Source organism: Procambarus clarkii, chromosome 47, assembly GCF_040958095.1.
Source record: "Procambarus clarkii isolate CNS0578487 chromosome 47, FALCON_Pclarkii_2.0, whole genome shotgun sequence".
In the NCBI taxonomy this organism is placed as follows: Eukaryota; Metazoa; Arthropoda; class Malacostraca; order Decapoda; family Cambaridae; genus Procambarus; species Procambarus clarkii.
This window is the reverse complement of record NC_091196.1, coordinates 19,365,429-19,391,641: the sequence shown is the minus strand read 5'-3', so window position 1 is coordinate 19,391,641 and position 26,213 is coordinate 19,365,429. Positions and strand designations below refer to the sequence as shown.

Here is a 26,213-nt window from a genome sequence, read left to right as displayed (position 1 = left end):
AAATTTGATATGCCAGTGCATGTAGCATGGAGGTCTGCATGTTTTGCAGGAGAGAGCGGAGCTTCTGCTCACCCGCTACAGCCAGCGTTGGGCCAAGGACTTCCTTCGCAAGAGACTGGACTGGGCTTTTGATGCATCGGCCCGCCTGGAGGGTCTATCCCCACCCTGTGTCTCCTCGCCATTTAGCCACTGCTCGCTGCCCCTGCCAGTACATTGAGGAACACCTGTCAGTCAAATTACCGCGCCAGCAGCGGGCTTCCCGTGCACAGTGTGCTTGCATAACACGGTTCTGCCAAGAGGCTGAATTATAATGGATATTTTTAGAGCTGATTCTTGAAGACAATGCCTGCAAGCTGCTTGTAAAAAAAATTATATATATATATCATATTTCCCATGTAAAAATCAAGTTGCTGCTTATTGCTATTTTTAACCATAATGACATAAATTATAAATGTATATTTTTTGTTAACAAATTTTAAACCTGTTTCCCTATGTATAATAATTTTAAAGTTTTGTAACTGCATGGAAATATCTGCCTCATCGTACTGGATATATTTTGTCATCCTCAGTGTTAATTGAGGCAGGAAGGAGGGTTTCCATATCCACATGTATGTAAGCTATAAGAACACTTTAGTACCATGCATGAATACACTTGCATGAATTATGCGTAAACGTTGAGCTGAGACGCCACATGTCTTGGTGTAGATGCCATATCCTGCATCACTAGATTATCTGGTGATTGGACATGTCACTGGAACTTTGGTTAAGTTGTGTGTACTCTTGTTCAACATGGTGACACAAGACTTCTTGATACTAAGAATTATTACATGTGATGGTAAGGTCCATTATTTTAATGGTCAGTGTTCTAATGTGCAACCACAAAAGGAAGTATAATAGTATGTATTTTATTTAGAGCACAGGCAGCTTTAGACTAGTTGTGCTCTCTTTAATGTTTAGAATTTGGGTAAAGATTAGAAATTCAAAATTCTTAGGAGCTTTCATGACCTTTACAGAAATTTGTAATAGTTTACCAGCTTTATCACTTAATTGTGAATTTTCTTTAAGTGTTTCTTTCCTCTTTATTTATTCTGTAGACAGATTTTATTAGCGATAACATTTGGCTGCCCCCTAAGGTAAGTTCTGCTTTATCAGTTGGACATAATCATGTAGTCAGAAAAGATGACATAATGCCATTGGTGTATGGGAATCACAGCATACAGAATATGGCACCTAATTCAGACTAGAATCACTGATTGGCATACCTACAAAAAAATTGAAATCCTTTTGAGCCCTTGCTTGAAGTAGCGGTTAAAGGAGGACTCTTAACTGATGGTCGATCTGCCAATCCTACCCACACTGACAATCACCCGGCAGCACACTAGGACAACAACTGTCTCCATGCCAGAGGTCATTATAGGTTGATTGGCTTCTAGTTTGCAATTATTTGCAATTAGTATTGGAGAATCATTGACTATCCTTTTAGAAGTTCAAGTGGCTGCTTGACAGGCTGAACTTTACCTAATGAGGTGTACCCTCTTACTTACTTACTTGACTTTAGGAGTTAAAATTGTTTGATTTTTTTAACTGCTTGCTCAATGCCAGCTAAAGGCTCACAATGTTTGCTTCCCTCTGGTCTTGAGAAGTCTGATTCATTATAGGGTTCTGATTTTGGCTTTTTGAAGTTCAGTCCATTGGAAACTTGCTCCCCATCTTTCAAACTCTTCAGCCGTATTTCTTATTTGGGCTGGCCATTTGGCATTGGCTATTGTCTTGCAGGTCAGTAGCATTAACATCCTACTGTGGCTTGGGGCACACATCATTGCTTGAGGGTTGGTGGCAGTTTGGTTGACATTGAAATGCTTGCCTTTCCTATGTGGCTCAAGATATTCATCTTGACTTTGAAAACACTTTGAGAATTACAGATTAATCACACTATCGTGATGCATCTATGAGAAAATCCGTAAGAATGTGATGAGGGTTCGAACCTATGCACTGGGTGTTCCCAGGCACTTTCTCTAGACAACTATGCCACAAGATGGTAAAAGGATTGCAACCTGGGGTACTACTGCATCCTCTAGGATTCCTGATGCTTCAACTGAAGCCAAACCAGAGTTTCACACAATCCCCCCCATGCACTCAGACTCCGTCATCTAGGAATATTCTACTTCTGATGCTAGATGATAATGAAACCTGCAGATAATGAGTCACAATAGCACAGTTGAAGAATTGACACTCGACCCACACATCTGAAAATGAATAACCAACAACATTTTGGTCTATCATAGATTATTATCAACATTGTCGGTTCTTTATTTTCAGATGTGCGGGTTGGGATGTCAGTTAGAAACCACTTTTGTAAAGAAAGGGTAAGAATGTTTAATCTGTATTCTCTTGAAAGACGAAGCATATAGATGAGTGAACAGTTATAAAAAGGGCAATATTAATAAGGGGCTAAATATATCAACACATAATAGAACAAAATAATGGATAAGTCTAGATTACGAAAAGACCTGCATATACAGCATTCTTCTGGTTTTGGTATAATGTTAGTTTTTTTTAACAAATTAGCTGGTAACATAACAGCCAATGAATTACAGAATTGTTCCAAGCTCTGGTAAGAAATATATATATATTCGAGGGAATTGCACTTCCTTGCTTGGAACCAATAGGCTTTTTGCAGATTCTTATGTTGAATGCACTTATCATCTACAGTGTCGTGCCTAATGCCAGTAAATATTTACAGATTACTCTTTGCATTATTCTTTACAGTACATGTATCATTATTTGTTAAATGATTAATACTCTTAAATATTTAATTGTCCATGCTTTTAATGCCTTGTTCCCTCTGGGTGCTTACAATTTTTGAGGGAGTGGCCACATGTAGAATCCTACTTTTGATGTTTCAAATATCTTAAAATTCAAATCTAAACTCGGTCACCAAAATTATTTATTTAAGCTGTAAATGCTAGTTTGGCAATGACACAACTGAAGCATTTGGGACATTCTTTTGCATTAGAAAGTGAGAATCTATGGAAGAATGAGGACTGCTCTTAGCAAACACCTACAAGTGAAAAGGTTGAAAGGGAACTAAAGCCTACGTTGAAAGGTATGATTTAAGGGCAACAAGATTACAGTTGTACACCTCCTTGTGGACTGTCCTGATTCTTAGGATGATAAGTCTTGCTTTCTCATTGTCCCTCTGGGTCACTTGTCTCTCAGTAGAATCCTTTGTGAATTATATACCGTTGATGTCACTCTCCTTGTGTTTTTTTTTTTTGTTGTCGTATTGGTATCCTGAGAAATATATAGTCTTCCTGGTTTGGTACCTTCTTTTGATAATTATTTATTTTAGAGGTAAAAAAAAGTAGATACCAGGAAACAACAATTACTTGAAATAGCAGCATTAATATGGATAGAAAATAGGAGACCAATAAGGAGGAACTACAGTGAATATAATCCAAGAAGGGAAACCATGTGCTGAGTAACACAAGCACTCCTGTGCCTTACTCACTGTAGTACCTCCATTAGAATTTACAATTAATTAGCTTTACTTATTATTTGATCATTGGTTTTGAGCCAATTTTTCAAATAGTGTTAAACGTGCGACTACAGCCTCATCATTATGTTGAGTGGCATCACTTTGGGTAGTAAGAATGATCTAATACAGGCTATTGACATTATTTGCCAATTCTTTTTTTTTTTTTTGCCAAAGCAAGTAGCACTACTAATTATTGTGATGTATTTTGCTTCCTAGGTTGAGCTTTATTTCTTTAAATTTATTATTTACAAATAATTTGGCATATACGTACATGGTTTTCCTACCTAAGTTGAGAATAATAATTGAACACTTACGTGTATGTGTGTTAATGTTTTCTGTGGTATATGAAGAACTTGGAACAACCAGTATTTTGCGTACATTAAAGTACCCTCTGACAAGTTACAAATTGTCTATAGCTTATAGGCTATAAATTTTATTATTCCGTCCTTTACTCTTCATTCCGTCCTTTACTCTTCATTATACTGTAGTACAGTGCGTTCAATTAAAATATCACAGGGAACATGAAAAGGAGAATGTTCTCTGCATCGTGTAGGTTCTTGTACTTAAGCATTTGCTCAAAGATATCTCTATTTTTGTCCATGTCTGTTGTAATATAGTTTGCTTACTGACCTGCATATAATACCTGGTAGAACACATGAAGGAAAAGTTGTAATACTGTTTGCCACATTTATGTATGCAATTGTCTACCATGGAGTATCTGCTAAAAATGCTTAGTTTGCTTTTAAATGTAAGTAATTGAATAATAATTAATTCTAAAATAGTATACAAATATTGTAAGTTACATGTATGACAGTGGTAATTTTAACACAACTGAAGCAGCTCAGCAGAACCTATATTAAATCTTACAAGTAATCATTTGGTGTAACATTTGGCTGTCTTGTATATGTATATCTCGGCAGTTTGTTTTCAAGGTGTTCCAGTCTTAATATTTGTAGCAATGCTTCCATTATGAACTTACGAGATGACTAAAGGCTTAACACAGAATTTCAGGAATTATTGCTCATTACTCAATAATTAAAACATCTGAATTTAATATCTGCCATATACAATTTGAATGTTAAAAGTACAGTATTATTATAAACAGATTTAAACCTTCAGAATGAATTGTATATTTTATTTTATGGCAGTTCTTAAAATGTTTTTGTTATTGTGTATGTATGTGTGTTGTGTGTGTATAGACAGTATGGTTGTGTGTGTGGATGGACTTTTGAGCAAATTTCCTTTCACCTGATGTGCTGTTCACCTAGTTGTAACTAGGGACCTGGGAGTTGGACAACTATCGTAGGTTGCATCCTAGGGAGGGTGACAGTGTGAACCCATAGGGAGAATGATATTATCTTCACTATGATAAGCTTGTATACCGGTGCATGTATTTAGAAATACTGTAATAAAATAATGACTAATTTGTTTAAAGCCTTGTTCTAGTACTCTCTAAATTTATGAGTGTAAGATATAACAGACTGTGCTATGTGGTTCTCAATATTTTAAAATCTTGCTAAATGAATATATTTTGCTTGAACTTAAGCAACATAAAGGAACAAATTTCTGTATGTCCCTTGGCCCAGAGCTAACTGGACTGTCAAAAAAAAATGGTGCCAGGTTTGTACATTTACTTAAAATGTGAAATACAAAAATTAACTAACATAAATTTGCAGATTTAGTTATTAAATGCTCATTAATTTCTTTTAATGCAATCTTTGAATAGTTTTCTGTGATATATGAATTAAATGTTGATAACAATGTGTTTATTGTATCTGTGTTGGTATGCTGAGTAAAAAATTTATAATTTTCATGTGTGAGATTAGTACAAACCTTTAATACATTGATCATAATCATACCTGTATGTCCACCACAATGAGTAATACAGGTATTTACTTACGCTGGCTTCTTGTGGGTTTAAGTCTATGTGGTGTGTGTGCTGTTCATAGTGCTGAATGTGGTCACTTGCATCTGCTGGTTTTGAAATTTCAAGAAACACTAACGCACCCCTGCGTTACAAACTTTTGTATGGGGAACTTGTCTGTTCTTCATAGTTGCATTGGGACTTGCTAATTATTTATATATGAAGTTTTTATGAAGCAGATCTTTCAAAGGTTAATAAATACTATTCTCCAATTCTTAGTCATTATTATGACTAAGAATTGTATTCCATCAAGAGCACAGTTTTTTCAGTGTTAATAATATGCAAAACCATTTGCAATAATTCCAAAAAAATGTAAAGCAATATTGTAGGACTAGAAACTGGCTCTCTTTATGAGACAATGAGAAATGGGGATCAGAGACCAACAAACAAGTAAGAAAAATCCACCAGAAAGCATATGCTCAATAAAACATGCAACTGCCTCAAGAAAATTAGGCACCTACTGGTAACGAGACAAACGAATGTTGTTAGAGTGTAAACATCCTAACCATGATGATGCACCTATTTATCACCAGGTGGCAGCTCAAGTCACCTGGGGTTCCCATCAACCCACCACTTCACTCGCTTTGCTATAATCTCAGAGTACGGTACCTCAGACGAGTCCCACCCTCTGCTTCATCACAGTTAGGGTGTTTACACTATGGCAATGTGTAAAAAATTGTTTTTCATATTACTTCCGGGCACCTAACTTTCTTCAGGCTTGTTTCATTTTGCTTATGCTTTACTGATAGAAATTTGTTTGGTTTAGAGTTGATTTCTGATTTCAGCTCCCTGAAATCAGCATTTGAAGTTAATTTCAGGTTCATTGAGGTCAGTTTCTGGTCCTGACTCTTGGTAGGGAAGTGTGGGTCTCAGATGCCTGGTGTATATCCATAGGACTCAGCTGACCAGTTCTCATCTTGGCAAGGTACTGAGGGTTCACAAAAAAAAATATATAACTTTCAAAGCTTGATTTTTCAGAAGAATATTAATATATTGAAATAAGACCAAAATAGTATTAAAATAGTATACACCATACTACTGTATATCTAATTTTATTATATTATTAGTATACATTGATAAATTTAGATTCAGATTCAGATTTAATAAAAAAAATCAAAGTTAAATATACTGTACAGGGTACAGCAATAATATATTGCACTAACAATAAAGAATGCAAAACTGAATTTATATCTTAATGCACCCTTTGTCTCGTAACAGACCTTCATAGAGTATTGCTTCATCTATCTAGTGCAGTGCTGTGTGGTAGAAGACTCAAGTTATTACAATATCGTGGTGGGCTGCACATTTTATGGCGTGGGTCCTGGGGTCACCGTGAATTTATTCCATACGATCAGTGTCAACGAGGGCTTCTTTTGAAATTCTATACAGCTTCTCTGAGGCAGTGGTATTGAATTCTCTGTTGACTGTCTGATCGTGTAGAATAAATTTGTGATGTACCAGGGGTCACTGTAAAGTGCACTACAAGCCACAACAGTAGCTTCACATTTCATGCAACCCTCTGATAAGCATTTAAAATGTAACGTACCCAGGCTTGTTGTGGCATTATGGAACATAAATATGGTATTTTACCATTGTTTTCTAGTATAAATATTGGAACTCATTAATTCTATTTTATATTTTCTTGGAATACAGTATATACCCACATCTGTATAGTGAATTCAGAAATTTAATATTGTGTTATTTATTAACATTGTTATTTAATTGCTGATATTTACCATTTACCAGGATAGAGCACGTTTACTGCTGGCACGATATAGCCAGCGGTGGGTGAAAGCTGTAGTCCGAGGAGCTTTGTCTATTGTTCCTGGAACTAATGAAGTGGGCATTTCCCCAGCATTACCTCCTCGCCATTGTTCTACTAGACAGTGCTTGTGTCAATACATTGAAGACCATCTCCACTACAAGCCTCAAGGTTTGTGCAAGCTCATCTGCACCTTCTGTATCCTTCCTGATGTCAACTGAACATCTGAGCACTGGTGAATTCTTATCTGGGTTTTCCTGGAACTAAATGTATTAACCTAGTGAAACCTCGTTAATTAAAAATATTTTATGGTAATAAAAGTATTTTATGGTAATAAAAAGTATCATATGGTAATATAGTATTATGTTTACTTGTGAAGATAAAAAAATAAATATCAAATTATCGAGGTTTCTCTATCTGGGCAGCTGGTGCTTTACCCTCAAGATTTGCTCTTCCCCCACACTACCCTGTTGAGTATGTCAAGTGGAAATGGGCAGTTCTGTGGATTCTTGTGGGTCCAAGTTGTATTCTAACTCATCATATCTCAGTAGATGGCTAAAGAACTACCCGAGACCTCAGCCATCAGTTTTTGTAATATAATAGTACATCTGTAATAAAATAGATGGTATCTCATAAATCTATCTGTAATAAAATAGATGGTATCTCATAAATCTATCTGTAATAAAATAGATGGTATCTCATAAATCTATCTGTAATAAAATAGATGGTATCTCATAAATCTATCTGTAATAAAATAGATGGTATCTCATAAATCCACAGAACGTTTTTTCTATCCTTTTTATTTCCACCTATCCTTATTAACTTCGTGCACAGAACCCTAGAACATCAAATAAAGTCAGTGACTGACAATTTACTGTTCTGGATTCTGGATTTTCTTTGCAGTCTATAGTCACCTTTCGCATTCTTGGGTGTATTCAGATTTCTTATTCAGTACTTTTTATATATTCTTGTGTTCTGCAATATTTCAATTTCATTTGTGTATTATATAATACTTGCTATTCAGTAATGTACTGAGCTGTAAATATAAAAACATTCTTCAGTATTCTTGGACAGTATCTTTTATCTGAATCTTCTTTGTTAATGGATAAGGCCCTCGTCTGATTGTACAATATTGTCAGACTGGAAATGTATACTATATTGTATATGCAAAGGATTGCTTCGAACTACAAATACAGTTGCTTTAAATATACTTTTGACTAAAGTGCATGAAAAATCTTTCAACTCTTTCACTAATGAAACTTTAAGATGATTGGCTTATTGTTGGAAGTTTCCTAATTTGTTAAATTGAATCTAATTGGCAGGGATATGATGCATGATGATATGCTTCCATAATCATTCTCCTTTAAAACAAAGTCAAATAAAGCAAATAATCTTGACAGGCAAATATATGCTCTCACAGTATTCAGAATTGGCTTAAAAGCATGTTTTACACACTTGTGGCCTGTGTGTTGAGCATAGGACATTCATTATCTTATTGACGTTTTAATAAAAAATGTATAGAGTAATGTGAATTATAAGGATTGACTCTGAAAAGTCACTGCACTTAAGAAAATTATTTATTTACTGTACATACTCAGCACATTTTAAAAGTGAGAAAATAGCTTTTATTGGCTATTACCTGAGAATATAAAAAAAATCTGTTTCATCAGTACTGTTTTGAAGTACAGTAGATGTAATTATAATTTTTTTTAATATAAGAGGGACCATAAACTGTACTTTGTTAAACAATGTAAGCATATTAAGGACTATCCTGTACTGGGTATCCTCTTTTATGTATTTTTTTTTTTAGATATTTAAAATTTTAATATTAAAACTTTATTTTATTATTTAAGTTAAGTAAATTATATAGTTGTTGCTTGTGGTATGATGTGCTGTGTCCTCTGGATGGACAAGGATAACATGAAGTCCGGCAGGTGACGTCCTCACCATTAGTGCCACAAGGAACTTTACAGTCCAAGATAACCTCAAGAAGTCCCTACAGGCTCATAAATAATGCTCCAGGGATCACTGGAGATCAGCTCAACCCAGCCGAGAATGTCTGACAGAAGGTACATTATATGAAACTCGGAAACACTTAAGAGTTTTTTGGGATCAATTGAAACCACAGATGAGGACCTCTGGTACTATATTTCATAAGAATGGCATGAGACATGCTGACATTTCTCATACAGTCTGAAAGACTGTGGTCTATGTGGATCCTGGGGACCTTAGCGTGGGTAAGACACTGTCATCTGTAGGCAGTTTTGGGTCTTAGTTGACAGGCAAAGACTGTGGACAGTTGGGTAGAGGTCTCATTTGGCAGTTTTATTTGAGCCCAAGAAAGAGAACTCTTACTTGACTCTTGAGTTTACATGTAATGTACCATCTGCCACTCATTCTAGATTTGGTTGAGCTGGTCTTCAGTGTCTCCCCAGAATTAATAATGACTGCAGGAGCTGTTTGTAAAGTTCTCTGTAGCACTGATGCCGTGAATGTCATGTTTCATAAGCCTTCTTCCATAGGACACAGCACATCTTACTGTAAGGGGGCATTGTGAATACAGAAGCTCAGATAAACATTTATTGTCAAGTAAGTTCTTTGGTATATTTTACCAATCATTTAAAAAAGTTCTCATACATAATTATTTAAAAGCAATCCATAAAGGATCATTAGGAAAAGTGCCGAATTAGACGTGCAACTTCCTAAAGCATGAAGGAGAGTTCTGCAGGATGATACTGCATTGGCCATTAACAAAGGAAATTTCTTTCTTTTTCAAATTAACCATAACCTGACTCTTATTAGTTATAAATTATATAAATTACCAACATGTTTGTTGTTTTTATAACAAAACACGTATCGTCTCAATATAGTTCAAGCTATTTGGTAAATATATTTAGGATTATCCTATCCATTAGCAATAGTATGTCACATTAAATTTTCTTCCCTGTGATCCGGGAACACATTTTAACAATATTGAAAGGAAAAACTATTTTTGTTTTGTTTTTTTGGTCCACGCACCATAGGGTTGTTGTTAATTATATACACACTGAACGTGCACGTATGCATGCATGCATACATACATACATACATATACATACACATACACATATCTAGATAATTGTTTGCATATTAAATATAATCAAGTTTAGTTCACACCAGTCATAAAAATGTAAGCACTGTCATGCTCACTTCAAAATATCCTGTTTTTATCTCTGATCACGCAATTGTGGGGAATATATATATCTGTTTGTTAGTTGCAGCTCGCTTGAACTTCAGTGCACATCACTGGTTTTCTTTGTTTGGTCCATGGTTTTTTTTTTTTTTTTTTTTTTTTTTACCCCTCACAATTATTACAGTACTTTATTTCACCTAGAACTATTGCAAGCGTTTTAATTTGTGTAAACATTTTATATAAATTAAACATTATATAAACATTAAAAAGTTAAACATAACTTGTATAAAAATTAAAAGTTAAATATTTTCCAAGCAAGCAATTTAACTGAATTTCTTTATACTGTAAAGTGTAAAGTTATGTACAGAGGAGCCTCGATTAACGAATTTAATCCGTTCCGGCACCGAGATCGTCATGTGAAATGCTCGTCTTTCGAAATGAATTTCCCCATTTAAATTAATGGAAATAAAAATTAATCCATTCCACCGCCGAAAAACATCAATATTATATTCAATTTTTTATATAATGGAGCAGCCTACCTGACATACACTGAACGAACCTTTAGAATATTTTTTCTTTTTCAAATTTTTTTAATTTTGTTTATTTTTCATTTTTTATTTTTTTTTTTTTATAGAAAATGAAGCAGCCTACCTAACATATACTGAACGAACCTTTTTGACATTTTTTCTTTTTCATTTTTTTTTCAATTTTGGTTTATTTTTTTATTTTTTTTATTTTTATCATAGAAAATGGAGCAGCCTACCTGACATACACTGAACAAACCTTTTGACATTTGTTCTTTTTTCAAATTTTCTCATTTTTTTTATTTCTAAAAGAAAAAACTCTTATGCTTTGAAACATTACAGCAGTCACCCTTTACATCCCAGCATCATTAGCATCTTTTAAAAAAATAATTGATTTGCATCGTCGGAGACGTCCGAGAATTTGCGAGAACCAGCGGGAATGCTAGGAAGCACCACATGGTTTTCGTTAATGGAGCGGAAGCTCGTCAATCGAGACAAATTTTCGGCGAGTGGCTCACTCGTTACTCGAAATGCTCGTAGATGGAGCTGCTCGTCACTCGAGGTTCCACTGTACATGGTATTTTCTTGCTAATAATGTTTGTAAACTTTTCAGCAGTACAATACCACTATTCATTATGAATATGAAAACAATCGGCAGCAACTTTTCTAAATACGTACTGTATTTAAAAATTCATTGTTATGCATACAGTACTGTACAGTATTTAATTTCTCAGATATTTTGGACCCATCAATTAAGGAAAAATGTATTTTTGTCCTTTCTATATTTTCATATTAAGTCTATTCTTATATAAAATATGGTCAAGAAACTTAATTAGGATTGCTTAAAATAATTTTGTTTGGGTTATATATTTGTAATGGCAATACAGTAAATACTTTAAATACCTAAAAATTAACTTTGATGTAATCTCTTTGTATGGTAGAAAAGCAACATTGTTAAATGATACGAGTAACTTTTATTACTTTGTAACTCATCAAAGTTTGCATCTCTCAATGCATTTTGATACTGAATTAAAATTATTTTGTATACTGAATAACTATTTTAATTTTAAACTGTAAATTGTATATATCAGCTCAGTAAATTAATGCATTTTGTATCAAATAGGGACTGTTCTGTCAGTGATGTTGTGTTTAATGTCAAACTTCTTTCATGAATAGCATTTACCTGTAAATTTAAGTTCTCTGTGCACTATATTAATTATGGACACTATTGCAGCGTGTTGTTGATTGTGAACAACGGTGAAAAAGGTACTGAGACATATTTACACCATCATTATTGTCTTATGCAGTTTTACTGTTTTCCAGCACATTTTTTTTGCTGTGGTCTGTTGAATGTTATTCTTTTAGTTCACAAGTACCATATCCATATTGCAAGAGAATCTTAGGAATTGGTAGTGTTGTATAGAAGTAAATGTTTGGCTTTGATTCTTATATATTTATTAGCTTGAATATTATTGTATATTTTAAAGTTTGGTGATATACTCGCAAACAGAGAGTCAGCCAATGTAAAATGGATTGGCTTTTCTGCTGATATGAACAAGACTGCATAAAATGTGGCTTCTTTGATTGACTGTAGCCTCTTAAGTTGTGAGCTTAGCTTTATGTGCATCCCATTAGATTGTCGCTTGGGCACAATTGCTGCTCACCCTGTACGCTTGACAGCCGATACAATATCACCATATTCTTACAATACGAATATAAACACGAGCATAATTATATATGTGTGATCATATATGATGCAGTGCATACAGACTACAAGAGCTCTAATTTTGATGAAGAGCATGGCACAACAAGCAGTTGATCTATGGATGAGCCAACTAAAGTAAAGAGAAAACTGTGATAATTAATCAGAAAGTGAATTTGTTTAAGCTTCTCAAAGCTGAAAATCTAGTTATAGAGAAAAATGAAGTTCAAGTTCTCGGCATTATATATGATCGTTCTACTATATGGATTTCGTTGTAAGTTGTAATAAACATTGCTTGTCATTCGTATTCAAATATGTGAAAGTTATAGGTCAATGTATGTTTAAATGGTCAAGAAAAATAACCCCCAAAAAAACAAATAAAGGGATAAGGATAATAAGTATACAGTACTTTGAATATAAGTGACAAAGCCTGCATCTGGTCCCCATTCATCAATACAACCTAAAGAGACAAAGAGAATAGATTTTGAAATCTGTAAATTTTTAGGCCAAAAAAATTAATAAAAGTAACAACTTCTACCACCTCTGGCTGATTAACTTGTTAACCAATTTTGGTCGAACTTCACATACATAGTGATGGGTATGAATTCTCCAAGATGTAAAAGCTACAACAAAATCAGATTATAACCAAAGGAGGAAAAAGAATTGTTGGACATTAGTGGAAATAACAGATATTGGCATTGGGCAATGCATTTATATGATGTATAACAAAATACAGCATAATAACATACTCATTATTATTTGTGTTATTATGTATTACTCAGCAATGCTAGACAGGCGCCAGCTGCATATCCACTTTGTGGACCCTCCTTACTACTATTCTTCTTTGTGCGTCGGACAGGTGCTTGCATCTCTTTATTACCGCATTATCCCTCAGTTCCAGTTAATAGGAGCTGCAGCTCTTATTAACATGTTCTCCTTATCATCAGCACTTTTTTTTTTTTTTAAATATTCGTATAAAAATCCATTTCTTAAAATATTGGGATGAAATTTTTACGACGCTGATGCCAAATAATTGGATTTGTATAACATTTTTAAGTAATTTTCATATTATTCGAATATTTTTTTCGTTTCCTGGCCCCTTAAGAGGTTGGAGAGTAGCACATAGCTTGCAACATGCTACTGGCGGGACAAGCCATCATCTCCCTGATATGCTTGGTATATATCTTCGTGTATCATTTGTGTATAGTTGCATGATAGACGTTGCTATAATGTCTGCACTTATAAGCATGTATGCATTTGGCATCTTAACAATATTTACTCCCTCTCAGTGGTGTGCTTTTCTTTCCTTTAATGATTGTCATAGAAACTTGTAGTTTATTTTCAGATTAAAATAGAAACATTGAGTCAGTTTGAAATATGTAGGCCATGTTCTTCCATGTGTGCCATAGAACATAGAACACTTACTTTACTTTGAAAGTGGATATCACAAGTATGATTTTTGTGTAATAGTAATAGATGATTTTATGTTAGTATATACAGTACATTGTTGTAGAAAATAATGCTGCCCTCTGGCATTGTTAATGAGTAAAGGCTATCTGTTGGTGATTGGAAATTAATAGTTACTCGGCCTTACTAAGGTGTAATGTTTTCCTGTACTCACCTGTTTGACCTCCCTTGCAATATTTTAGGTTGCTTTGCTCTGTGTGAATTCTGGAATCAAGGGGGCCACGTCACCACTCAAACCGGACCAATAACGGGATATAATCTTGCCTGAGGAAGTTGGAGGTCGAATGCCATCTGATCAGATTATTCTTCCACTTTGTCTTTTGGGGATTGTCTGGTTTCTGGGGCCTTAAATCTGACACAATATATGATCTAATGCTTGCATAATTTTTCAAGGACACTTTAGTCTGTAGCAGTAATGACTTTATATCAAAAAGCATATTATTAACCAGTAATATAATGGGGAAAGATAAATTAGATATACAAAGAAATATATAAATTAGATATATATGTGTAAAATATGTATGTGCTCATAAAACATGAGTGAAGTACATATATAAGAAGGGGAAGAGAATGAGATAATGGGACTGAGAGAGAATGAGATAGAATATGAACAAATGAATTAATAAGATAGAATATGAATAAATGAATGAAGGATAGTGAAGGAGATAGAAAAAAGTGGTATTTTTCATATTAATAATGAAAGAGTTGTGTTATTTTCACATTTTCTTTATTTCTGCGTAAACAAGTATTTATATACCGAGCAATTTAGATATATTTTGAAAGAGAGAATGAAAAGGATTTTCTTTTGTGTTTATGTGTGTGAGTGTACATGTGAGTATGTGGAAGTGTGTATGCGTGTAATATAAGATACAATATAATGAATTAAATTCACTCTTAAGTATTTTTATACGGTACTGTAATTGGAAAGTAAAAACTTGTGATTTATTTTAACTCTCAAGTAATTTCATTACTGGTACAAGATTGACTAGAGTGTTCTCTATTTATAATACTTTTTGTCTTTTTAATTTTGTATTTAAATATAAATTTTAGATATAACTTTATAATCACATTCCTATACTAGCACTTTTGTTATGTAGCTCTTATAGATTTCTGTACTGTAGTTCTTGCTTTGGAAGCCTTTTGTAGTGTCATTATTACAATGAAATTATGTTTAAGCTTGTAATGTGACATGCAGATTAAGGTGTCACATTATATGCTGAACACACGGATATTTCTGGGGCAGCTCCTTGTGACTCCCCAAATGCGTTGCATCAGCTCCTTGGCTGATGTGACGCATTCGGGGCACCATCGGGCTCACCCAGAAATCAGCGTTTTATTACATTCAATGCTGTTTTTTTTATTTTTAAGTACATTATTTAATTATTTTTTTCACTAAATAATTTATGCCATGAAAATATATTTATGATTTTAATTGCTTAACAGATATACTGTAATACAGTATAGTCTTAATAAAATTCTATGAATTAACCTCATTATAAATCAATATTATACAGTACTTATGATCCATAATTAGTTACAAAAAATGTAGGCATTTGCCCTCTCCAGCTTAGTGGCATTGTTGTGGAAAAGCTTCCTTAATAACAGTCTTGCAAGTTACATCTCATTCTGATGTGTGTGTGTGCATATTGTATTTTACAGGGGAATGTCTATTGTGCGTGCAGATGGCTGACCAGATGCCGTTTGTTTAGAATTGCTTGATTGCCTGCCATTACAGACTTCCATTCAATGACCAAATTCAGCTGATCATTGGCAGATTAAAAATGATTAAATTGTTAGAGGTCTTCTCTTATTTTCATATGCTACATAGCCTTTCCGGCTTGGTGCCTTCTTTGATAATTACTTACTTAATCTTATTTTCATTGTTAATAAGAGCAAGATTTACTCAGTCTTTGTGTTATAGAATATGAGCATAACTTGGCCATGATTTCTACAGCTTCTACAGTGATACAGTATTGTAAAAACTAGTAATTTATTTTCATGTAGAGAAATACCCAGAGTAGATTATATTTGTAGATCAAATAGTCTTCAAATATAATCTCTACTTTTACCCCTCTGTGTTTCCACTACATCATTGTCAACACTTGTGCTCTCCTCAAGCATCAATCCCTATGCATAGGTTCTTCATAGACTGTTTCATCTTCTAGTGCAGTATAATGTATGTATGCCTAAAATATGTTGACCAGACCGCACACTAGAAGGTGAAGGGACGACGACGTTTCGGTCCGTCCTGGACCAGTCTCAAGTCGATTGGCCCTTCACCTTCTAGTGTGTGGTCTGGTCAACATATTTTAGCCACGTTATTGTGACTCATCGCCTGCATATGTATGCCTACAGTACGTGACTACACTCATGAGCTTTACTCCTAAAGGCTTTACTATAGCCACATTAAAATAGCGTTAGCAATAACTGTTTTTCCTGTGTATAATATGCAGTATTGAGTAACTGAGGGCAGATAGGGTTTAGTGAATAATAAATATTTAGTAAGTTTAAGCTAATTTGGAACTCTTGCGTCACTTTCAATTAAACACACATTAAATCACTGTGACAGAAGAGGCGGAAAAATTTGAGCATTATGGATTAAAAAAAAAAAGGAGATAATTTTGCATGCTAAGAATGCGCCTACTATCATTATATAGTGTGTATAAAATATACAGTATGGTAGTGTATTGTAGTACCATGAAGTTTAATACTGTGTATGGTTTGAATTACTCAAACACTTCATAGTGTTTCACCTTTTTTTTTTTTCTGTAATTGTATTGCTTGACTTTTTGGTTTAAGTTATTGGATCATGCACAGTAGATTGACACTATGGCAGTAGTATTTGACATTGCTAGTTGAAGAAGTGGCAGATAATCTTGAAAAACTTTACTTCTAGGCATCAATGAATTTAAAACATTAATGTTGGTAATGTGATATTTGGACAAGTATAAATTGTTCTATATCTGCCCCATGGAATATTATATACCTGTTGGAACAAGTTAGGTGAGAAGGTAGTGTGGCCAAGACCGTCGCTAGTTTCAAAGCATTATATGACAAAGAGTGCTGGGAAGACGGGACACCACGAGCGTAACTCTCATCCTGTAACTACACTTAGGTAATTACACACACACACCATTTGATTGACAGTTGAGAGGCAGGACCAAAGAGCCAGACCTCAACCCCCACAAGCACAACTATGTGAGTACAACTAAGTGAGTACACATATACACATACATATACTTAAATATACAATGAAAACATTCACAGTGAAAATTATTGTACATAATGTATTTTAATTTTATAGATTTTTACTAGTACAGTATATGCTTTATTTTATAATAATAGCACCTAAATTTGTTTTAAACATTTTTATGCACATATACTGTACACAAAAATAAAAGCTAACAAAATTAGAGGTCCTATATAGTTACCCAGTACAGTATTAGTATTTTTCTAATGTGATATTTTATTGTAAAATTGTGCTTGATGAAATTAGTTAATACTTGAAGTTGAGCGTAAAATAACGAAGGCAGAAGTGCTGGATACAGTGGATAATATATATATATACCTTATTAAATATTTGTATTGCTTCAAAACATATTTAAAATTACGAGTCATTGACTTTATGATGTGCCACGCTCTTGTTGTCCTGGAAGATGATCTGAGCTATTTGGTAAAGTTTTTTTTTAAGCAGCTATAATGTTCAGTTGTCACATTTCAATCCTAAAAGGATTACTAGGTTCGTTTTGTTCGAAGCACTCTATTAGTATGCCATAGTGAGCATTTGTATGCAAACTCTGACTTTACCAGGATAAAATTCATTTAAATTCAAATGAAGGGGATTCATTTAAATGGAAAGTCATTTTTTTTTTTACCTTCATGATTCCATGACATTACTGTAATATTTTCTCTCGCAGAGTCCAAAATGCCCGTATCCACTATTGCCAATATGTAGGCAGTAACAATCACGAGTACAGGTAGCATAAACAAAAATTCTTAGATGAAAATAATTTTGAAGAGATTTCATTTCTTCACAATGTTACACACTTTTTTTTTTTTTTTAACAAATTTAAGTACATGTCAGGAACAGTGTTAATGTATCTTGATCCTCAACACACCTATGAAAAGCCGGTGGAGCATTAGTCTCGTACTGTTATGAATTCTCTCGTTATTTTTCAGCTTTCATTATAGTATATCTGCAGTTTAATATTCAAAATCGTATTGCTGAATATCAGTGCAGTATTTTATTTGCCAATCTTCTGATCAAGATTATTTTCTACTTTTAAGCCAAATTACTTTCCTTTTCAAATCCAGATTTCTTCCCTCTTCTAATACAGATTTCTTCCCTCTCCTAATCCAGATTTCTTCCCTCTTCTAATACAGATTTCTTCCCTCTCCTAATCCAGATTACTTCCTTCTTCTAATCCAGATAAGTATTAATAATGTAGCAGGAACGTCTTCACAAGATTGCATCATGCTGTAACAGCAAAATATATTTAAGATGTGGGGAATTTCATTAAAGTAATAATTTCTAATCATTTTAATTTAATTCATTTAAATATTAATTATCTGGCCTGTGAATGTGCTGGGCATCAATAACTGCTTTGCTATCAATACTGTTTCCTAATTTCCTATGAAATGCTCGACACAAAAGTAAACGGATGTCGCCTGGTGCAATAATGATGTTTTTATACCTGTACAGTATTGCTTGTAAAAAGTTGTATTGATGAGCATATGGGCATTTAGGTATATAGGACACTTATCTTACAATATCCCAGAATTCTGGTAAAAAGTATAATATAATCATGCAGTTTAATATACAGTATAGAATAGTCCCACAAGATGATGACAGATTGATGCATTGGGGGATTTAAAACATGCAGTTTTGCATTACTCCATTTGGCATTTCCAAATAGGTTGTATACTGCTACCTGTTGCTGTGAAATATGGCTTTTCAGTCTCTTGGTTTCTCATTTAATTTACCTTTCAAGTCTATTTATGCAAAGTTGGTATTAGTTTTCATATTTTTTATACCTGTATTTAGTTTCCTGTCAGTTAAAAAATTGGAAATACAATTAATTAAGCCACTCTCATCTATTAGTACTGTATCTTGTCACTATTATTAAATTTGAAGTATGACTTTGGATGCTCATTCCATTCACTAATACAGTACCCAAGTGACATCTTGACGTGTAAAGAAAATTTATATAAGGCGATGAGAGGATAAATTTACCAGATTGAATTATCAGCTCCTTTTGTTGTAACTGTAAAGTAGAGATACCAGCTTTTTATTATGTAACATATGTTGTCATATGTAAGATTAAGCTTGTTAATAAATCCATTGATAGCAATGCTCATTATGACTTTCAAAAATAGTGCAGTGACCAGTATTAACCAGACTAATTATAACGAGTAAGGCAAAATTTAGCCAAATTCTGTGATTATTTTGTGCTATCTGATTTTAGTATACCATTAGTGTAAGATGCATGCTGCCTAAAGATGCCAAATTGAGTCTCATGAAGTTCAGTAAAAGTATCCTTCAAATTCATCAATGTTGTGATCCTCATCTTTCACAGGTAAGATGCTGTATGTTAATTTGTAAATGTCTTCTGGACTTCCAGATGTGAATCTCATCCGTCCAATAAATATTTGCCTTAAAAGCAAATGGGTTTTAGTAGTATTTGTACAATTGTGATGTTGTAGGCTGTAATATTTTGTATATGTATATAAACGCTATCCTAGTAATGTGTATTGTCACTTTATGAATAAATATTTTATGTCAGCTTTGGCTTTTCTGTGGTACAAGACAAGTGAAAGTCCTCTGCACTGTACCAGTTGCAGAATGTACAGTATAATGTTGATAATGTACAGTGACAGAAGCTGGCTGCCTTACATCTAGTACAAGAAATAGTGCCACAAAGGACAAGATTACATTTTATTTTGAAAAGATATAATTTTGCAGAAGTATTTTGAGAATGTGCACAGTAGGTTTCATGTTAAATAATGGACTTATTCATTTGATTATGCATACTGTATATACATAATATTTCTTAGTAGGCTTTGTATTGCAGTGCAAGGTTAAACCCATTAATTGTAATGGAATCACTTTGATTATTCAGTGCAGTACTTAACGTATTCCTGTGTTGTGTTTTATACATGTCCAAGCTTCAAAATGTGGCTTTAGCATACAAGAATAATAACCTAAGTAATGAATACAGCAGTACAGTATAGGTCAGTTATGTCTCCAGCAATACTGTAACACATTTGATACCGTAGGATCTTGGTATAGATAATGGAAAATACTTGATATAAATATATTAAATGCATTTTAGTTTGCTTTTAATAATAGTTTTATTTTGACCCTCATACATTTAAATGTAGTGTACCCTATTTTCATAATAATGTTAGAGCATTACTACTCAGTATTACTAAAATCACAGACCAGCTCCTGCTGCTTTGAAGAAAATATGGCAATTGATACCATTGTTTTGAAATATCACTACTATTTTAGCTCTTGAGAAATAGCTATACAAATTAGCCATTTCTCAAACAGGATTTCTCTTTTGTTTGTTTTATGCCACAAACTATGTTAGTCTTCTTTTTATAATTAGAGTATTTATGCTTAGAGAAGGGATAAAACACTTATACCGTATAATATAATTTTGAACAATATATATATATATATATGTATACAGTACTGTATTTTATGGTAAAAATAACACTAATAATTAAACATTTACATCTTGATAACTAATTCATCTGTGCATTCATCTGTGCAAAAAATAAAAAATGGACAGTAAAAATCAAAAAACCTTTTACAGCTTTACAAATTCAAAATGGTGGACAAAATAAGACCTCTGAAAAGAAATACTGTCCTGTATAAGCAAAATACAAATTTTTTAAATTTTTTAAATTTTGTCCCAATGGGTGAATTTATTGGGCAGCGCCATCTGTCCTGTGAGTGTACATGCTGCCATAGCAGCAACCCCTAAAATTGATGTTATCTTGCAGGTGCAAAATGGGGGAATCCTATAAGAACAGTATCCATATTTGACAAATAGTATTTCCCTAACTCAAACAATGTGGGGTTTATTATGCTACACATATTTCTAATGTCTCTAATACAGTATAGGCCAACTGATAAATGACTAGACAAATTAGTTACCTGTATATGCTCAATAATTACTTTGCCTCAATGTTTACAAGACTAACCACTGCACTGCACAACTGGTTTTGGCAAACACTTCATGGTGCAATTGTCAAGGACATATTTTTGTTGTTTTTATAAATGTTCAGGTAAAGTTAATGTCAAAATGTTTCCAAACTTAACCATTTTCATTTCAAATCACAAAGAGTAATGAAAACATTAAAAAATATTAAAATATAGACTAATTAAGAAAAAATTAGCACAATTTTCAGAGCACCTTAGGGTGCTTTGCGAAGTACAGTGGTTAACCAAATATGGAAGCAATATGCATTGGTGACAAAAGTAAACTATTCAATATTCAAGTTAATAAATCTATTGATGTGGATATCATTGATATGGATTATGGGGACCTGATGGCTGAGTGGACAGTGCTTGGGGTTTGTAGTTCTAAGGGTCTGGGTTTGATCCCCAGCAGAGGCAGAAACAAATGGGCAAAGTTTATTTCACCCTGATGCCCCTGTTCACCTTGCAATAAATACAGTAGGTACCCGGAAGTTAGACAGCTGCTACGGGCTGCTTCCTGGGTATGTGTGCGAGTGAAAATTAGGATTAATGACTTGCCTGAAATGCTATGCATGCTAGTGGCTGTACAAGAATGTAAGAACTCTTGTATATATAAATAAATACAAAATAAATAAGTAAAAAGTTAATAATGCTGATATAATTAAACACTTATGATAATTGAAACTGCCTGGAAGGCAGCCAATGTGGTCCCAATATTCAAGAAGTGGAAAAGTTCTCTTATTATAGTTACAATTCTAACTATTATCTGATTAACTTTATGTTCATAGTGGGAATGTTCTTGGAGGCTATAATAGTGAATTCAGTAAGAAAAGCACATTATCTGATAAAGGATAATGTGGCTTCTTGTAGGGGCGAGCTTGTCTCATACTGTACTATATTTTGCCTTGTTTCCATAAGATGCTCTAATCAGGCAGGTTGAAGCCCATGGCATTACTGAGAAATTATTCTAAAACTGATCAAATCCTGAATAAAGGATAGGAAGTAGAGATTGCATAAACAGGGTGTGGAGTGGAGAAATATCACTAATGGTGCAACAACAATCACAAAAACTGATCCAAGTATAGTATGCGGAAAAACCACATTTGAAAAATAGAGAATGCTTAACACGTTTTTGGCTTAATTTGCCTTCATCAGAGCAAACTAGAATGAAGGAAGCTTCATTCTACTTTGCTCTGATGAAGGCGAATTATGCCAAAAACGAGTTAAATATTCTCTATTTTTCAAATGTGGTTTTTCTGCATCAGCCAAGTAGGCCATACCAACCTACCAACACCAAGGGGGGGGTTCCTACCAACACCAGAGGGTCCACCAGCATCAGGGAGGCCCACCAGCTGTCTACATGTATTTGTTAGGCCTTTGAATAGCCACTGACTGGAGGGTAGGGCCATTTGACTGTTTTGGCCTCGGACCCAAAAATGGTTAGAACTGGCCCCGAGTCTTCCCAGTACTCTGTAATATGACATTTTGAAACTACTTATGGTTTTGAAAACCTGCTGCCTTTTCACTTATTCCAATTGTTTACCACTCTGTATGCAAAGGAGATCTTTCTAATATTTTTTGCACATTTGTTACCGTAGCAGAAATCAATGAGCTTTTGCTATTGAAGTTGCAAGTTTCAAGAATGCCCCTGTCATATCTGTCGATTTCTGTTACTATTTTGTATGTTGTGATCCTATCACCTCTTTTTCTTTTATCTTCGAGTTTTGGCATATTTAATGCCTCTAGTCTCTCCTCATAGCTCTTGTTTGTTTTTTTATTCCAGAAGCCATTTCTTTGCACCTTTTACAGTTTTCATGCCTTTGCACCTTTTACAGTTTATTGGTGTTCTTCTTGAGATATGGGCACCATATAACTGAGCACCAATTGTGCTCCAATATGGGCACTAATATGCACCAGGCATATTCTAATTTAGGTCTCACAAAAGATGTGATTTTTTGTTGTATTCTACTGTCCCTGTATTTTAAAAGCATTTCTGAAGTTGGAAAGCATGTCATGCACTCCTTGCACAACGTCCTTTGTGTTCCTCTGGTGACAGTCTACTGTCCAGGACTACTCGTAAATCTCTTTCTTTGTCAAAGTTTTTTTTAATGCCTTTCCACACAATTTGTAGGTGATTTGTGATCTATTTTCTCTTATTCCACATTCCATAACATGACATTTATTCACAATGAATTCCATTTCCCAAGTGTTGCTCCATACACCTATTTTGTCCAGCTCATCTTGAAGAGCATGACAATTGTCTTAGGCCCTAATATTCCCAGGGGGATGTGTTTTGGAATCTTTTTTTTATAATATGTTATTTGGGATTCTGGGCTGCCCCAGGGATTCTCCAAATCACTCCCCCCTCCCTGCCCCACTCTCATCTCTCTTGTCCTATCACCCCATTACTTCCACTCTCCCCACCTCCTCCCTCTTCGCCTTCCCTCCCCCCTCCCCTCCCACCAGAATACCCTCTCGTTTCCACTACAACCTCTCCACCTTTCTCCATCCTCTCTCCTAATCTCCCATTTCTCCCAATCTCCTCCTCTGACCTCTTCCCTTCTTCCCTAATATTTTATCCTTTCTAAAGTTATTGCAACACTTCAGGAACATCTTACAGACAGCTCTGAAGGGTCTAATGGCAGGACATCAAGTACAGTAACGTAATGTGTAAGAACATTTTTTTTTATTAACACATTTAGGTACATATGCATTTGTGCAGCTACCCCTAGACTATATGAAGGGGAGTACAGAATGTGTCAAAAACAAGCCACGTGATGCTGAGAATCCCCATCACACAGGATAGTAAGTCATACAGGGCCAAGCGATAATATTAAAACTCTACGGAAAACACAACCCCTGATTTTATTTCTGGCCATGAAAATTGTTAGGTTTGATCATTTTGATAAACCTTGAAAGGCCATAGTCTCAAAAGATTAGCTCAGTAAGTAAAGTAATTAATAAGATTAATCAATACCTATGGACAACTGCTGTTAGTAGTGACCAAACATTAAAAGATGAACTGGATTGTCAGTCACTGAAGGAAATTGTACAATATTGTAAAGGAATCCGCAATAAGATCAGTAACGTAATACAATACGTCCGAGAACATTCAAACCGATGTCATAGTGCTGCAGGAGACACTGGTATATTAGGCGTTGACTTTAAGCCAACGTTATTCAGCGGTTATCAGTTTTCCCTACCCCATGGTGAAAGAAAACTGGGGTATCAATACTTGGGTACGTAACAATATAGCCTTCTAAGATCATTAACGATCTCCACATGAAGGATTGAATATGAATACCCTGGGGGCAACACTGCACCTCAGCAACAACGCATTACATTAATCATTCTATATGTGCCACAGAAAAGGACACATTACCAGATACCAGACTCTGTGAATGTTGATCGGTGGTGACCTTAACGCGAGGAACCCACTCTTTGATGCTAACTGTAATCAACCAGATTATAATAGAAGGTACCTGTCCCTTTATTTTCGAGGAAGTGAAAATATTAGTCGTGGGTGATGGCCAGATAACACACATCTGAGGAGGGAGACAAGACTAGTCACTTCTGCTAAACGGACAGGTTAGAGATGCCAGCACACAGATCAGAAACATCAGAGTGAAGAGAGGTTACGAGTGAAGTACCACAAAGAGCGGTTCTAGGCCTCATCCTGTTTCTAATATATGTCGATGGCCTCGGTAAAGAAATTTGCTTCTTCGTATCAGTGTTTGCAGATGAGGTAAAACTAATGAGAAGAGTCAGGTCAGGGCTAGATTGTGATGTATTTCAAGCGGATTTGGACACTCCAGAGGTGGTCCAGGCTCTATATACAGCGAAGGTGAGCAGAGCCCCACGTCCCACGAATGGTAGGGAACAACCCTCAAAAGAAGAAAACTAAATAGTATGAAAAATAAAGAAATAAGAGCAAGATCGAGTTTCGGAGACATCCCACTAAAAGAAATAGTGAATTCTTCAATATTGTATCAAGTAAACAGGGAAGAGAGGATTAACTAAGGAAAGACAATTGCTTGACTTTACAAGCTCCATCGAAGGAGAAACATCTGCAAAACGTATGGTCAAAAATCCAAAAAGTTGAAGGGAGCCGAGCACGACCCGTCGCGCGCACACTCAGCAGACGACAGTCCAGGGCAGGTGTTGTTTGCTGCTACATTACTCTGCAGCAGCTTGACGACGAAAGGGACCTGGGGGTCAAAATCCACAATTCACTGAAAGTGGTACAACAGGTAGGAACAGCACTAAAAGAAGCTAACCAAACCCCGAGGAGTAATCAAGCGTACGTTTGAAATTAAGGGAAATAATGTGGTGATTTAATTGTATAGTGTGCCCCCACTTGGACTACTGTAAACAAACATGGAGACCTCATCTTCAGAAGGACATAGCTGCTTTGGAGAAAGTACAACGCCGGGCGACAAAAATAATTGGAGAGCTAAGTCAAGCCGTACCAGGAACGGTTAGGGCATGGCAATCCTCCGAGTTTCTTATCTTCTCTCGCAGCTTGGCATCATTAGCAAACATGTCCATATAATTCTGTATTCCTGATTGATTGATTAATGAGGATTAGGCCATCACAGAGATGGCACGGGGATGAATAGTCCGTAATCAGTTTTCCTTCTCGTAGATCGTTTAAATATAGAATATAGACAAGGAACATAACCTCTTGTGTGTCTTGTCTATTTTTTTCACTCTGCCTCCATCTCTTACCACAAAATCAGAAAAGAAGCTACAAATCTTGAACGCCTAGTTATTTCCCCCGAATAATATAGTATAATAAAGGCCAGAAAGGTAGAAAACAGTAAGGAGGAGCCCCCCAGGGCCGCGTTCTGGCTCCCTCGCGGGGTTTGTTTACACGACCAGCAGTATTGGAACGCCAGTGACAGTCGTCAACAG

The 26,213-nt window shown here is 34.9% G+C and overlaps 1 protein-coding gene across 1 annotated transcript in view; it reads left to right on the top strand.

Moving 5' to 3' along the window:
* Nucleotides 1-20,435, top strand: part of LOC123762946 (transmembrane protein 268) — a 60,774-nt gene extending 40,339 nt beyond the window's left edge. Inside the window, 2 exon segments of the mRNA XM_045749780.2 lie at nt 7,209-7,395; nt 14,272-20,435. Coding sequence (XP_045605736.2) covers nt 7,209-7,395; nt 14,272-14,357 — 273 coding nt within the window. The 3' untranslated portion in view covers nt 14,358-20,435.
* The last annotated feature ends 5,778 nt before the right edge of the window (nt 20,436-26,213 follow it).